The sequence below is a fragment of the Zeus faber genome (genome assembly GCF_960531495.2).
Source record: "Zeus faber genome assembly, chromosome: 20".
Classification (NCBI taxonomy): domain Eukaryota; kingdom Metazoa; phylum Chordata; class Actinopteri; order Zeiformes; family Zeidae; genus Zeus; species Zeus faber.
The window spans coordinates 27,507,235-27,522,234 of NC_137207.1; the positions used below are offsets into that span (position 1 = coordinate 27,507,235).

The 15,000-nt window shown below is 46.4% G+C and overlaps 1 protein-coding gene across 1 annotated transcript in view; it reads left to right on the forward strand.

Moving 5' to 3' along the window:
- Window positions 1–62: 62 nt before the first annotated feature.
- jakmip3 (Janus kinase and microtubule interacting protein 3) overlaps window positions 63–15,000 on the forward strand; it is a gene marked incomplete at both ends in the record, with an annotated part of 35,892 nt that continues 20,954 nt past the window's right edge. Inside the window, 4 exons of the mRNA XM_080021473.1 lie at window positions 63–197; window positions 2,095–2,337; window positions 4,061–4,291; window positions 12,679–12,876. Coding sequence (XP_079877599.1) covers window positions 63–197; window positions 2,095–2,337; window positions 4,061–4,291; window positions 12,679–12,876 — 807 coding nt within the window. The remainder of the gene's footprint in view (window positions 198–2,094; window positions 2,338–4,060; window positions 4,292–12,678; window positions 12,877–15,000) is intronic.

Below are 15,000 nucleotides of genomic sequence, written 5' to 3' on the forward strand. Positions count from 1 at the left end.
AGGCGGAGAAGATGTAAGTGTCGTTTGGTGGCAGAGAGACAGGTGGAGAGACAGACAGACAGATGGCTAAGAGGACGTCCGGGGGGAGGGGGCGGGGCGAGCGACCTGATGCCATGGCAACGCTTCAAGCAGCCAATGAGGAGCTGCGAGCAAAACTGACTGACATCCAGATTGAACTACAACAGGAGAAGAACAAGGTACTACAACACTACTACAACACTACTACAGCATACTACAGCACTACAACAGCACTACTACAGTGCTACTACAACATTACTACAGCACTACTACTGCATTACTACAGCGCTGCTACAGCATTACTACAGTATGACCACAGTGCTACTACAGTACTACTACAGCATTACTACACACTACCATAGTACTACTACAGAATTACTACAGCACTGCTACAGTACTACTATAGCACTATTACAGCGCTATTAAAGTACTACCACAGCATTACTATAGTACTACCACAGTATTACTACAATACTACTACAGCATAACTACGGCATTACTACAGCACTACTACAGTACTACTACAGCACTACTACAACACTACTACTGTACTACTACTAGAGCACTACTACAGCACTACTACAGCATTACCACAGCACTACTACAGCACTACTACAACACTACTACAGCACTACTACAGCGCTGCTACAGTGCTCCCACAGCATTTCAACAGAACTACTACAGCACTACTACAGGACTATTTCAGCGCTACTACAGCAGTACTACTACAGCACCACTACAGCACTATGACAGTAATACCACAGTGCTACTACAGCATTAATACAGTGCTACTACAGCACTACTGCAGTGCTACTATAGCATTACTACAGCACTACTACAGTGCTACTACAGTGCTACTACAACATTACTACAGCACTACTACTGCATTACTACAGCGCTGCTACGGCATTACTACAGTATGACCACAGTGCTACTACAGTACTACTACAGCATTACTACACACTACCATAGTACTACTACAGAATTACTACAGCACTGCTACAGTACTACTACAGTACTATTACAGCGCTACTACAGTACTACTACAGAATTACTATAGTACTACCACAGTACTACTACAATACTACTACTACTACAGCATTACTACAGCATTACTACAGCACCACTACGGTACTACTACAGTGCTACTACAGCGCTACTACATTGCTGCTACTGCAGCACCACTACAGTACTACTACAGCATTATTCCAGCGCTACTACAGCACTACTACAGTATGACTACAGCATTACTACATCACTACTATGGTACTACTACAGCACTACTACAGTACTATTACAGCATTACTACAGCGTTACTACAGCATTAATACAGCACTACTAAAGCGCTACTACAGCACTACTAAAGTAGGACCACAGGGCTACAGCAGTACTACTACAGCATTACTACAGCTCTACTATGGTACTACTACAGCACTACTACAGTACTAGTACAGCATTACTACAGCATTACTATAGCACCACTGCAGCACTACTTTAGTAGTATTACAGGGCTACCACAATACTACTACAGAATGACTATAGCACTAGTACAGTACAGCGCCACTACAGTACTACAGTAGTACTACAGCACTACTTCATCACCACTAAAGCACTACTACAGCACTACTTCAGTACTACTATACTGCCACCTCAGCACTGCTACAGTGCTACTACAGTGCTACTACAGTGCTACTACAGTGCATACATCTGGCTGGTGATGCTCCCTCCACATTAAAGAGCAACATCCTGGTACTTTAGCAGAACCTCAGTCTGGACCAACTTACACTCTGAGGTTGTACTGACTGGAAACATCCACCAATGAAAGTTAAAACTTATATCTGTCTGTCTGTCTGTCTGTCTGTCTGTCTGTCCATCTCCATTTATCTGTCTGTCTGTCTGTCTGTCTGTCCATCTCCGTCTGTCCGTCTGTCTGTCTGTCTGTCTGTCTGTCTGCCTGTCTGTCTGTCTGTCCATCTCCATTTATCTGTCTGTCTGTCTGTCTGTCTGTCCATCTCCGTCTGTCCGTCTGTCTGTCTGTCTGTCTGTCTGTCTGTCTGTCTGTCTGCCTGTCTGCAGAACAGCCGTCTGGAGCGAGACAGGAGCCAGGAGCTGAAGGCGGAGCATCATCGGGCGGCGGTTGCCATGACGACGCTGAAGACCAAGCTGCACGAGGAGAAGCTGAAGGAGCTGGCGGTGACCCGGGAGACGTTGCTACGGCAACACGAGATGGAGCTGATGAGAGTCATCAAGATCAAAGACGGAGAGATCCAGAGACTGAACGGCCTGATGCTGATGCTGCGAGACGGGTCGACTGACAAGGTCCCCTGTCCGTCTGTCTGTCCGCCTGTCTGTGTCTGCTTGTCTGTCTCTCAGCCTGTCTCTTTATCTCTCTGCCTGCCTGTCGGTCACTCAATCTGTCTGTCTGTCTGTCTCTTTCTTTCTCTCTGTATGTGGAAAGTACCAGGATGACATATTACATCTGGTAAAATATTGTGATTTGCAAAGTGGGGACATTGTGCTTTTTTACTCACATACTAAAATACAATGTAAAAGTGCACACATCTAGTATGTAGCATGTATGTATACACCATTCAGCCACAACATTAAAAGCACCACTAATAAACAGTAATATTATGTAGCTCCTCCCCCTCGTGCCCCCAAAACAGCTGTGAGGTGGAGGCAGCGACTCCACCAGACTCTGAAGGTGTCCTGTGGCGTCTGGCACCAAGACGTTAGCAGCAGATCCTTTAAGTCCTGCAAGCTGGAGGTGGGGCCCCCACGGATCAGGCTTGTTGTTCCAGCACATCCCACAGGTGCTCCACGGGATCGGACCCTAACCCCGCCCCTCCACATGATGTAGAAGAAAAGGTGATTCATCAGACCTCCACCTTCTTTGCTCCATGGTCCAGTTGAGACGCTGACGTGTCCATTGTAGGTGCTTTCAGGGGTGGACAGGGGTCAGCGTGGACACTGTGAGCTCCCATACGCAGCAAGCTGCCATGCACTGTGTGTTCTACACCTTTCTATCACAGCAACATTCACTGTTTCAACACTTTGTGCTGCAGTAGTTCTTCTGTGGCATCGAACCAGACGGACTAGACTTCACTCCCCACGTGCATCAATGAGCCTTGGGCCCCGTGACCCTGTGGCCGGTTCACCGCTCGTCCTTCCTTGGACACTTTTGGTAGTAACCACTGCAGAGCGGAAACAGCCACAAGAGCTGTGCTTGTGGAGATGCTCTGACCCAGTCGTCCAGCATCACAATGTGCTCCTTGTCAAAGTGGCTCAGATCCTTACGCTGCTACAACACATCAACTTCAACAACTCACTCACTCTAGTGTATATATAACACTATATATATAGTAATAATATATAACAGTATATATACATAATAATAATAATATATAACAGTATATATATAGTAATAATATATAACAGTATATATACATAATTTATAACAGTGTATATATAATAATGATATAGAACAGTATATGTATTATAATAATAACATATTACAGTATATATATAATAATAATAGTAATAATAATAATACATAACAGTATATGTATAATAATAATATATGACAGTGTATATATATTAATAATATAGAACAGTATATGTATTATAAAAATAACATATTACAGTATATATATAATAATAATAATAATAATAATATATAACAGTATATGTATAATAATAATATATGACAGTATATATATATATAATAATAACATATAACAGTATACGTATAATAATAATATATGACAGTATATATATAATAATAATATGTAACAGTATATATATATAATAATAATAATAATATGTAACAGTATATGTATAATAATAATATGTAACAATATATATATAATAATAATAATAATAATATGTAACAGTGTGTATATATATATATACAATAATAATATATGACAGAATATATATAATAATAATAATAGGCGGGGGAGACGGGGGGGGGGGAGCGCGTGGTACTGCAACTCACTCCTTTTCAGGTGTTCCCAGGATGTGACGTCGTCTCTCCCTCCAGGTGCGGTCGGCCCTGCTGGGGGAGGCGGTGGCGGCCGGGGAGGCAGGAGGGCGGGGCTGGGAGGCGGAGCGCTCCCGCCTCCATCAGGAGGCGCTGGAGCTGCGCAGCGCTCTGGCCTCGGCTCAGCAGGACTGTCAGGCCAGAGCAGCAGAGCTGAGGACGGCTCACCAGCTGCACCAGGACGAGCTGAGGGGCATGAAGAGAGAGAGCGAGAGGGAGATACGCAGACTGGTATACATGCTCATTGTATATACATTATATACACTAAATATATACATCACATACACGGAGAGAGGGAGATACGCAGACTGGTATACATGCTCATTGTATATACATTATATACACTAAATATATACATCACATACACGGAGAGAGGGAGATACGCAGACTGGTATACATGCTCATTGTATATACATTATATACACTAAATATATACATCACATACACGGAGAGAGGGAGATACGCAGACTGGTATACATGCTCATTGTATATACATTATATACACTAAATATATACATCACATACACGGAGAGAGGGAGATACGCAGACTGGTATACATGCTCATTGTATATACATTATATACACTAAATATATACATCACATACACGGAGAGAGGGAGATACGCAGACTGGTATACATGCTCATTGTATATACATTATATACACTAAATATATACATCACATACACGGAGAGAGGGAGATACGCAGACTGGTATACATGCTCATTGTATATACATTATATACACTAAATATATACATCACATACACGGAGAGAGGGAGATACGCAGACTGGTATACATGCTCATTGTATATACATTATATACACTAAATATATACATCACATACACGGAGAGAGGGAGATACGCAGACTGGTATACATGCTCATTGTATATACATTATATACACTAAATATATACATCACATACACGGAGAGAGGGAGATACGCAGACTGGTATACATGCTCATTGTATATACATTATATACACTAAATATATACATCACATACACGGAGAGAGGGAGATACGCAGACTGGTATACATGCTCATCGTATATACATTATATACACTAAATATATACATCACATACACGGAGAGAGGGAGATACGCAGACTGGTATACATGCTCATTGTATATACATTATATACACTAAATATATACATCACATACACGGAGAGAGGGAGATACGCAGACTGGTATACATGCTCATTGTATATACATTATATACACTAAATATATACATCACATACACGGAGAGAGGGAGATACGCAGACTGGTATACATGCTCATCATATATACATTATATACACTAAATATATACATCACATACACGGAGAGAGGGAGATACGCAGACTGGTATACATGCTCATCATATATACATTATATACACTAAATATATATATCACATACACGGAGAGAGGGAGATACGCAGACTGGTATACATGCTCATCATATATACATTATATACACTAAATATATACATCACATACACGGAGAGAGGGAGATACGCAGACTGGTATACATGCTCATCATATATACATTATATACACTAAATATATACATCACATACACGGAGAGAGGGAGATACGCAGACTGGTATACATGCTCATCATATATACATTATATACACTAAATATATACATCACATACACGGAGAGAGGGAGATACGCAGACTGGTATACATGCTCATCGTATATACATTATATACACTAAATATATACATCACATACACGGAGAGAGGGAGATACGCAGACTGGTATACATGCTCATCGTATATACATTATATACACTAAATATATACATCACATACACGGAGAGAGGGAGATACGCAGACTGGTATACATGCTCATCATATATACATTATATACACTAAATATATATATCACATACACGGAGAGAGGGAGATACGCAGACTGGTATACATGCTCATCATATATACATTATATACACTAAATATATACATCACATACACGGAGAGAGGGAGATACGCAGACTGGTATACATGCTCATCATATATACATTATATACACTAAATATATACATCACATACACGGAGAGAGGGAGATACGTAGACTGGTATACATGCTCATCATATATACATTATATACACTAAATATATACATCACATACACGGAGAGAGGGAGATACGCAGACTGGTATACATGCTCATTGTATATACATTATATACACTAAATATATACATCACATACACGGAGAGAGGGAGATACGCAGACTGGTATACATGCTCATTGTATATACATTATATACACTAAATATATACATCACATACACGGAGAGAGGGAGATACGCAGACTGGTATACATGCTCATTGTATATACATTATATACACTAAATATATACATCACATACACGGAGAGAGGGAGATACGCAGACTGGTATACATGCTCATTGTATATACATTATATACACTAAATATATACATCACATACACGGAGAGAGGGAGATACGCAGACTGGTATACATGCTCATTGTATATACATTATATACACTAAATATATACATCACATACACGGAGAGAGGGAGATACGCAGACTGGTATACATGCTCATTGTATATACATTATATACACTAAATATATACATCACATACACGGAGAGAGGGAGATACGCAGACTGGTATACATGCTCATCATATATACATTATATACACTAAATATATACATCACATACACGGAGAGAGGGAGATACGCAGACTGGTATACATGCTCATCATATATACATTATATACACTAAATATATACATCACATACACGGAGAGAGGGAGATACGCAGACTGGTATACATGCTCATCATATATACATTATATACACTAAATATATACATCACATACACGGAGAGAGGGAGATACGCAGACTGGTATACATGCTCATCATATATACATTATATACACTAAATATATACATCACATACACGGAGAGAGGGAGATACGCAGACTGGTATACATGCTCATTGTATATACATTATATACACTAAATATATACATCACATACACGGAGAGAGGGAGATACGCAGACTGGTATACATGCTCATCATATATACATTATATACACTAAATATATACATCACATACACGGAGAGAGGGAGATACGCAGACTGGTATACATGCTCATCATATATACATTATATACACTAAATATATATATCACATACACGGAGAGAGGGAGATACGCAGACTGGTATACATGCTCATTGTATATACATTATATACACTAAATATATACATCACATACACGGAGATACGCAGACTGGTATACATGCTCATTGTATATACATTATATACACTAAATATATACATCACATACACGGAGAGAGGGAGATACGCAGACTGGTATACATGCTCATTGTATATACATTATATACACTAAATATATACATCACATACACGGAGAGAGGGAGATACGCAGACTGGTATACATGCTCATTGTATATACATTATATACACTAAATATATACATCACATACACGGAGAGAGGGAGATACGCAGACTGGTATACATGCTCATTGTATATACATTATATACACTAAATATATACATCACATACACGGAGAGAGGGAGATACGCAGACTGGTATACATGCTCATCATATATACATTATATACACTAAATATATACATCACATACACGGAGAGAGGGAGATTCGCAGACTGGTATACATGCTCATCATATATACATTATATACACTAAATATATACATCACATACACGGAGAGAGGGAGATACGCAGACTGGTATACATGCTCATCATATATACATTATATACACTAAATATATACATCACATACACGGAGAGAGGGAGATACGCAGACTGGTATACATGCTCATCATATATACATTATATACACTAAATATATACATCACATACACGGAGAGAGGGAGATACGCAGACTGGTATACATGCTCATTGTATATACATTATATACACTAAATATATACATCACATACACGGAGAGAGGGAGATACGCAGACTGGTATACATGCTCATCATATATACATTATATACACTAAATATATACATCACATACACGGAGAGAGGGAGATACGCAGACTGGTATACATGCTCATTGTATATACATTATATACACTAAATATATACATCACATACACGGAGAGAGGGAGATACGCAGACTGGTATACATGCTCATTGTATATACATTATATACACTAAATATATACATCACATACACGGAGAGAGGGAGATACGCAGACTGGTATACATGCTCATCATATATACATTATATACACTAAATATATATATCACATACACGGAGAGAGGGAGATACGCAGACTGGTATACATGCTCATCATATATACATTATATACACTAAATATATACATCACATACACGGAGAGAGGGAGATACGCAGACTGGTATACATGCTCATCATATATACATTATATACACTAAATATATACATCACATACACGGAGAGAGGGAGATATGTAGACTGGTATACATGCTCATCATATATACATTATATACACTAAATATATACATCACATACACGGAGAGAGGGAGATACGCAGACTGGTATACATGCTCATTGTATATACATTATATACACTAAATATATACATCACATACACGGAGAGAGGGAGATACGCAGACTGGTATACATGCTCATCGTATATACATTATATACACTAAATATATACATCACATACACGGAGAGAGGGAGATACGCACACACACACACACACACACAGGTCCAGTGTTGAAAGACAGGCAGACAGACAGTCAGACAGTCAGACAGTCAGACAGGCAGACAGTCAGACAGTCAGACAGGCAGACAGGCAGGCGGACAGTCAGACAGGCAGAAGGATGGACAGACTGGTTTCACTGTTTGTGCTTCCATTCAGTAAGATGGAGAGAGAGAACTGTCGCTTTAATCTGGAGTTTAAAAAACATCAGAAACATATTTATATTCATAATAACTGATGCTCTGTAGTTATTGTCGAGGTCGCTGCCTGCAGCCCCTGCTCCTAGATACTACATCAGATACTAGGATGTCAAATGAAGAGTAATGCAATCTGTTGCCTCAGTACTTGTACTCTGTGCAATGACAGCGATTTGAATCCAATCTAATAATAGTACCATTGTAATGTAGTAATGTAGTACTGTCGTAATGTAATCCTGTAGTAATCTATAAATGTAGTACTGTCTTAATGTAATTCTGTAGTACTGAAGTAATGTATAAATGTAGTACTGTGGTAATGTAAAGTGTAGTACTGTGGTAATGTAAAAGTGTAATACTGTGGTAATGTAAAAGTGTAGTACTGTGGTAATGTAAAAGTGTAGTACTGTGGTAATGTAAAAGTGTAGTACTGTGGTAATGTAAAACTGTAGTACTGTGGTAATGAAAAAGTGTGGTAATGTTAGTTGAATGTAATCTAATCATTGGTATAAACCTGGAGGCGTGAGGTTAAACTAATGAACAGACGTCCTGGGTGAGCAGCACCACACACACACACACACACACACACACACACACACACACACACACACACACACACACACACACACAGAGGGTATAACGTCACATAAACTCGTCAAGTCCACGTCTTTAGAATTTGGATGGAGGTCGTTCTGAGATGAACTCCAACGGTTCAGTCAACGGCTTCAGGAAACTCTGTCTTGTCGTGGTGACATCTGTACTGTACTGGTGCTGGTTAGTTACTGGGAGGTCTGAACAAGCCAAGCATTCATAAGCAGCCTTTCTGTCTGTCTGTCTGTCTGTCTGTCTGTCTGTCTGTCTGTCTGTCTGTCTGTCTGTCTGTCTGTCTGTCTGTCTGTCTGTCTGTCTGTCTGTCTGTCCGTCCGTCCGTCCGTCCGCCTGCCTGTCCGTCCGCCGTCCGCCTGCCTGTCTGTCCGTCTGTCCGCCTGTCTGTCCGTCTGCCTGTCTGGTATACATGCCCGTCCGTCTGCCCGCCCGTCTGTCCGCCCGCCCGTCTGTCCGCCCGCCCGTCCGTCTGTCCGCCCGCCTGTCTGTCCGCCCGCCCGCCCGTCTGTCCGCCCGCCCGTCTGTCCGCCCGCCCGCCCGTCTGTCCGCCCGCCCGTCTGTCCGCCCGCCCGTCTGTCCGCCCGCCCGCCCGTCTGTCCGCCCGCCTGCCCGTCTGTCCGCCCGTCTGTCTGTCTGCCTGTCTGTCCGTCTGTCCGCCTGTCTGTCCATCTGCCTGTCTGGTATACATGCCCGTCCGTCCGCCCGTCCGTCCGCCCGCCCGCCCGTCTGTCCGCCCGCCCGCCCGTCTGTCCGCCCGCCCGTCCGTCCGCCCGCCCGTCTGTCCGCCCGTCCGCCTGCCTGTGTGTCCGTCCGTCCGCCCGCCTGTCTGTCTGTCCGTCTGTCCGTCCGCCTGTCTGTCTGCCTGTCTGTCCGTCTGTCCGCCTGTCTGTCCATCTGCCTGTCTGGTATACATGCCCGTCCGTCCGCCCGCCCGCCCGTCTGTCCGCCCGCCCGTCTGTCCGCCCGCCCGCCCGTCTGTCCGCCCGCCCGTCTGTCCGCCTGTCTGTCCGTCTGTCCGCCCGTCTGTCCACCCGTCTGTCCGTCTGTCCGCCTGTCTGTCCGTCTGCCTGTCTGTCCGCCCGCCCGTCCGTCCGTCCCTCCACCCGCCCGTCCGCCCGCCCGTCTGTCCACCTGCCCTTCGCCCGTCTGTCCACCGGCCCGCCCGTCTGTCCGGCCGCCCGCCCGTCCGCCCGCCCGTCTGTCCACCCGCCCTTCGCCCGTCTGTCCACCCGCCCGCCCGTCTGTCCGCCTGTCTGTCCATCTGCCTTTCTGGTATACATGCCCGTCCGTCCGCCCGTCCGTCCGCCCGCCCGCCCGTCTGTCCGCCCGCCCGTCCGTCCGCCCGCCCGTCTGTCCGGCCGCCCGCCCGTCTGTCCGCCCGCCCGTCTGTCCGCCCGCCCGCCCGTCTGTCTGCCCGCCCGTCCGTCCGCCCGTCTGTCCGCTCGCCCGTCTGTCCGCCCGTCCGCCTGTCTGTCCGTCTGTCCGTCCGCCTGTCCGTCTGCCTGTCTGTCCGTCTGTCCGCCTGTCTGTCCATCTGCCTGTCTGGTATACATGCCCGTCCGTCCGCCCGCCCGCCCGTCTGTCCGCCCGCCCGTCTGTCCGCCCGCCCGCCCGTCTGTCCGCCCGCCCGTCTGTCCGCCTGTCTGTCCGTCTGTCCGCCCGTCTGTCCACCCGTCTGTCCGTCTGTCCGCCTGTCTGTCCGTCTGCCTGTCTGTCCGCCCGCCCGTCCGTCCGCCCTTCGCCCGTCTGTCCACCCGCCCGTCCGCCCGCCCGCCCGTCTGTCCACCGGCCCGCCCGCCCGTCTGTCCGCCCGCCGGTCTGTCCGCCCGCCCGCCCATCTGTCCGGCCGCCCGACCGTCCGTCTGTCCACCGGCCCGCCCGTCTGTCCGCCCGCCCGTCTGTCCGCCCGCCCGTCTGTCCGCCCGCCCGCCCGTCTGTCCGCCCGCCCGTCTGTCCGCCCGCCCGCCCGTCTGTCCGCCCGCCGGCCCGTCTGTCCGCCCGTCTGTCTGTCTGCCTGTCTGTCCGTCTGTCCGCCTGTCTGTCCATCTGCCTGTCTGGTATACATGCCCGTCCGTCCGCCCGTCCGTCCGCCCGCCCGCCCGTCTGTCCGCCCGCCCGCCCGTCCGTCCGCCCGCCCGTCTGTCCGGCCGCCCGCCCGTCTGTCCGCCCGCCCGTCTGTCCGCCCGCCCGCCCGTCTGTCTGCCCGCCCGTCCGTCCGCCCGTCTATCCGCCCGCCCGTCTGTCCGCCCGTCCGCCTGCCTGTGTGTCCGTCCGTCCGCCCGCCTGTCTGTCTGTCTGTCCGCCCGCCCGCCCGTCTGTCCGGCCGCCCGACCGTCCGTCTGTCCACCGGCCCGCCCATCTGTCCGCCCGCCCGTCTGTCCGCCCGCCCGCCCGTCTGTCCGCCCGCCCGCCCGTCTGTCTGCCCGCCCGTCCGTCCGCCCGTCTATCCGCCCGCCCGTCCGTCCGCCCGTCTATCCGCCCGCCCGTCCGTCCGCCCGTCCGCCTGCCTGTGTGTCCGTCCGTCCGCCCGCCTGTCTGTCTGTCTGTCCGCCCGCCCGCCCGTCTGTCCGGCCGCCCGACCGTCCGTCTGTCCACCGGCCCGCCCATCTGTCCGCCCGCCCGTCTGTCCGCCCGCCCGCCCGTCTGTCCGCCCGCCCGCCCGTCTGTCTGCCCGCCCGTCCGTCCGCCCGTCTGTCCGCATGTCTGTCCGTCCGTCCGTCCATCTGTCCGCCCGTCCGCCTGCCTGTCCGTTTGTCCGTCTGCCCGCCCGCCCGTCTGTCCGCCCGCCCGTCTGTCCGCCCGCCCGTCTGTCTGTCTGCCCGTCCGCCTGCATGCCTGTCTGTCTGTCTGTCTGTCTGTCCGTCTGTCTGTCCGCCCGTCTGTCCGTCTGTCCGCCTGTCTGGCCGTCCGTCCGTCCATCCGTCCGCCCGCCCGCCCGTCCGTCCCTCCACCCGCCCGTCCGCCCGCCCGTCTGTCCACCCGCCCGCCCGTCTGTCCGTCCGCCCGCCCGTCTGTCCACCCGCCCTTCGCCCGTCTGTCCACCCGCCCGTCTGTCCGGCCGCCCGCCCGTCCGTCCGGCCTTCGCCCGTCTGTCCGCCCATGCAGATGGATGAGATCAAGCTGAAGGACAGGGCGGTCAGCGTCCTGGACAAGGCTCTGGGGCTGCAGGCTGGCCACGCCCACCGGCTGCAGCTGCAGACGCAGACGGCCGAGCAGCAAATCGCGGCGCTCAGAGACGCCCAGCGCGGCCTGAGCAGTCCAAGCCCCGCCCCTAACTCCGCCCCTAGCCCCGCCTCCTGCCCCGTAAGACCCTCCCCACTACTAATTACAATACTAATGCTGGTAGTTGGTAGTTTTCACAAACAATCTACTCATACTCTTACCAACAACCGCTTGCACGGTAGCATCTGCGACTACTAATGAGTTATTGTTCTACTACTTCGACTAGTAGTGCTACTACTACTACTACTAATATATATGATCATAATCATAATAATAATCATGATGACAACTGGAACACACATCTGAAACGTGAGTTTCACATGTGTGTTCCACTGTACTACCGCTCTACTACTACTACTACATCTAGTACTACTACTACACTACTACTACAGTGCTACTACTACTACTACTACTACTACTACACTACTACTACAGTGCTACTACTACTACTACTACTACTACTACTACTACTACAACACTACTACTACTACTAAACTACTTCTACTAAACTACTACTACGACCACTACTAAACTACTACTACACTAGTACTACTACTACACTTCTACTACTACTAAACTACTACAACTACTACTACTACTACTCTACTACTACTCCTACTACTAAACTACTATTACTACTACTACTACTACACTACTACTAAACTACTACTACTACTACACTATTACTAATACTGCTACTACTACTACTACTGCTACACTCCTACTACTAATACACTACTACTACTACTACTACGACTACTCTACTACTACTACTGCTATTACTACTACCTCTACTACTACCACTACTACACTACTACTACTACTACTGCTACTACTGTTGCATGTTGTTAATACATCCACTGTTACAGATAATGCTTCTGATATCATGGTTATTACATGTTACTACATGGTTACTACATGTTACTAGCTGTTACCACATGTTACTATGTATTTACTACATGGTTACTATATAATACTAGCTGGTTACTAAATTGTTACGAGCTGGTTACTACATGGTTGCTAGCTGTTACCAGATGGTTACTACTAGTACTGCTACCAGCGACTCTGGATCTTCAATAATGTGGCGTACTCCATCAGCTCCACCCGCAGGTGGTTGAGTGGTTTTCAGTTCCCCCACCCTTAGAGGGTGGGACTCTGCCGATGCCCTTGAGCAAGGCACTGGTCTCCAGTGGGGGCCGGTCCCCGGCCGTGCTGCTGCTCACCGCGCCCCCATGTGGCCGTAAGATGCAGACGCTCAATACGACCAAGTACATGAAGTACTTCTTGCTCTTCTTTTACTCCACGGCTGCAGTAGCTCGTCCTGACTGCTGTTACACTACTAGTTATATCCATAGAACTACTCGTTATATGGATCACTACTAATTACACTAGTTATATATATAACTGCTAGTTATTACATTACATTTAGTCATTTATCAGACGCTTTTATCCAAAGCGACTTACAAGGGAGAATAACATTCAAGCTACATTGCGAGTTATATATATAACTGCTAGTTATATATAACTAGTGTAATTAGTAGTGATCTGTGTTATATACATCACTTCTAATTATACTAGTTAAATATAACTACTAGTTATACACATCACTACTAATTATACTAGTTATACACATCACTACTAATTATACTAGTTATATACATCACTACTAATTATACTAGTTATATATAACTACTAGTTATATTCATCACGTCTAATTATACTAGTTAAATATAACTACTAGTTATATACATCACTTCTAATTATACTAGTTAAATATAACTACCAGTTATATACATAGCTTCTAATTATACTAGTTAAATATAACTACTAGTTATATACATCGCTTCTAATTATACTAGTTATTTATAACTAGTAGCTATATACATCACTACTTATTATACTAGTTATATACAACTAGTAGTTATATACATCACTACTAATTATACTAGTTCGATATAACTACTAGTTATATACATCAATACTAATGTTACTAACAGTACCACTGACACGCTGCAGAGGGCAGAGTGGAACTTAGGGCACAGCATCTGTTCCATCCACCCATCCACCCATCCATCCACCCATCCACCCATCCATCCACCCATCCACCATCCATCCACCCATCCATCCACCCATCCACCCTTCCATCCACCCATCCATCCACCCATCCATTCACCCATCCACCCATCCATCCACCCATCCATCCAC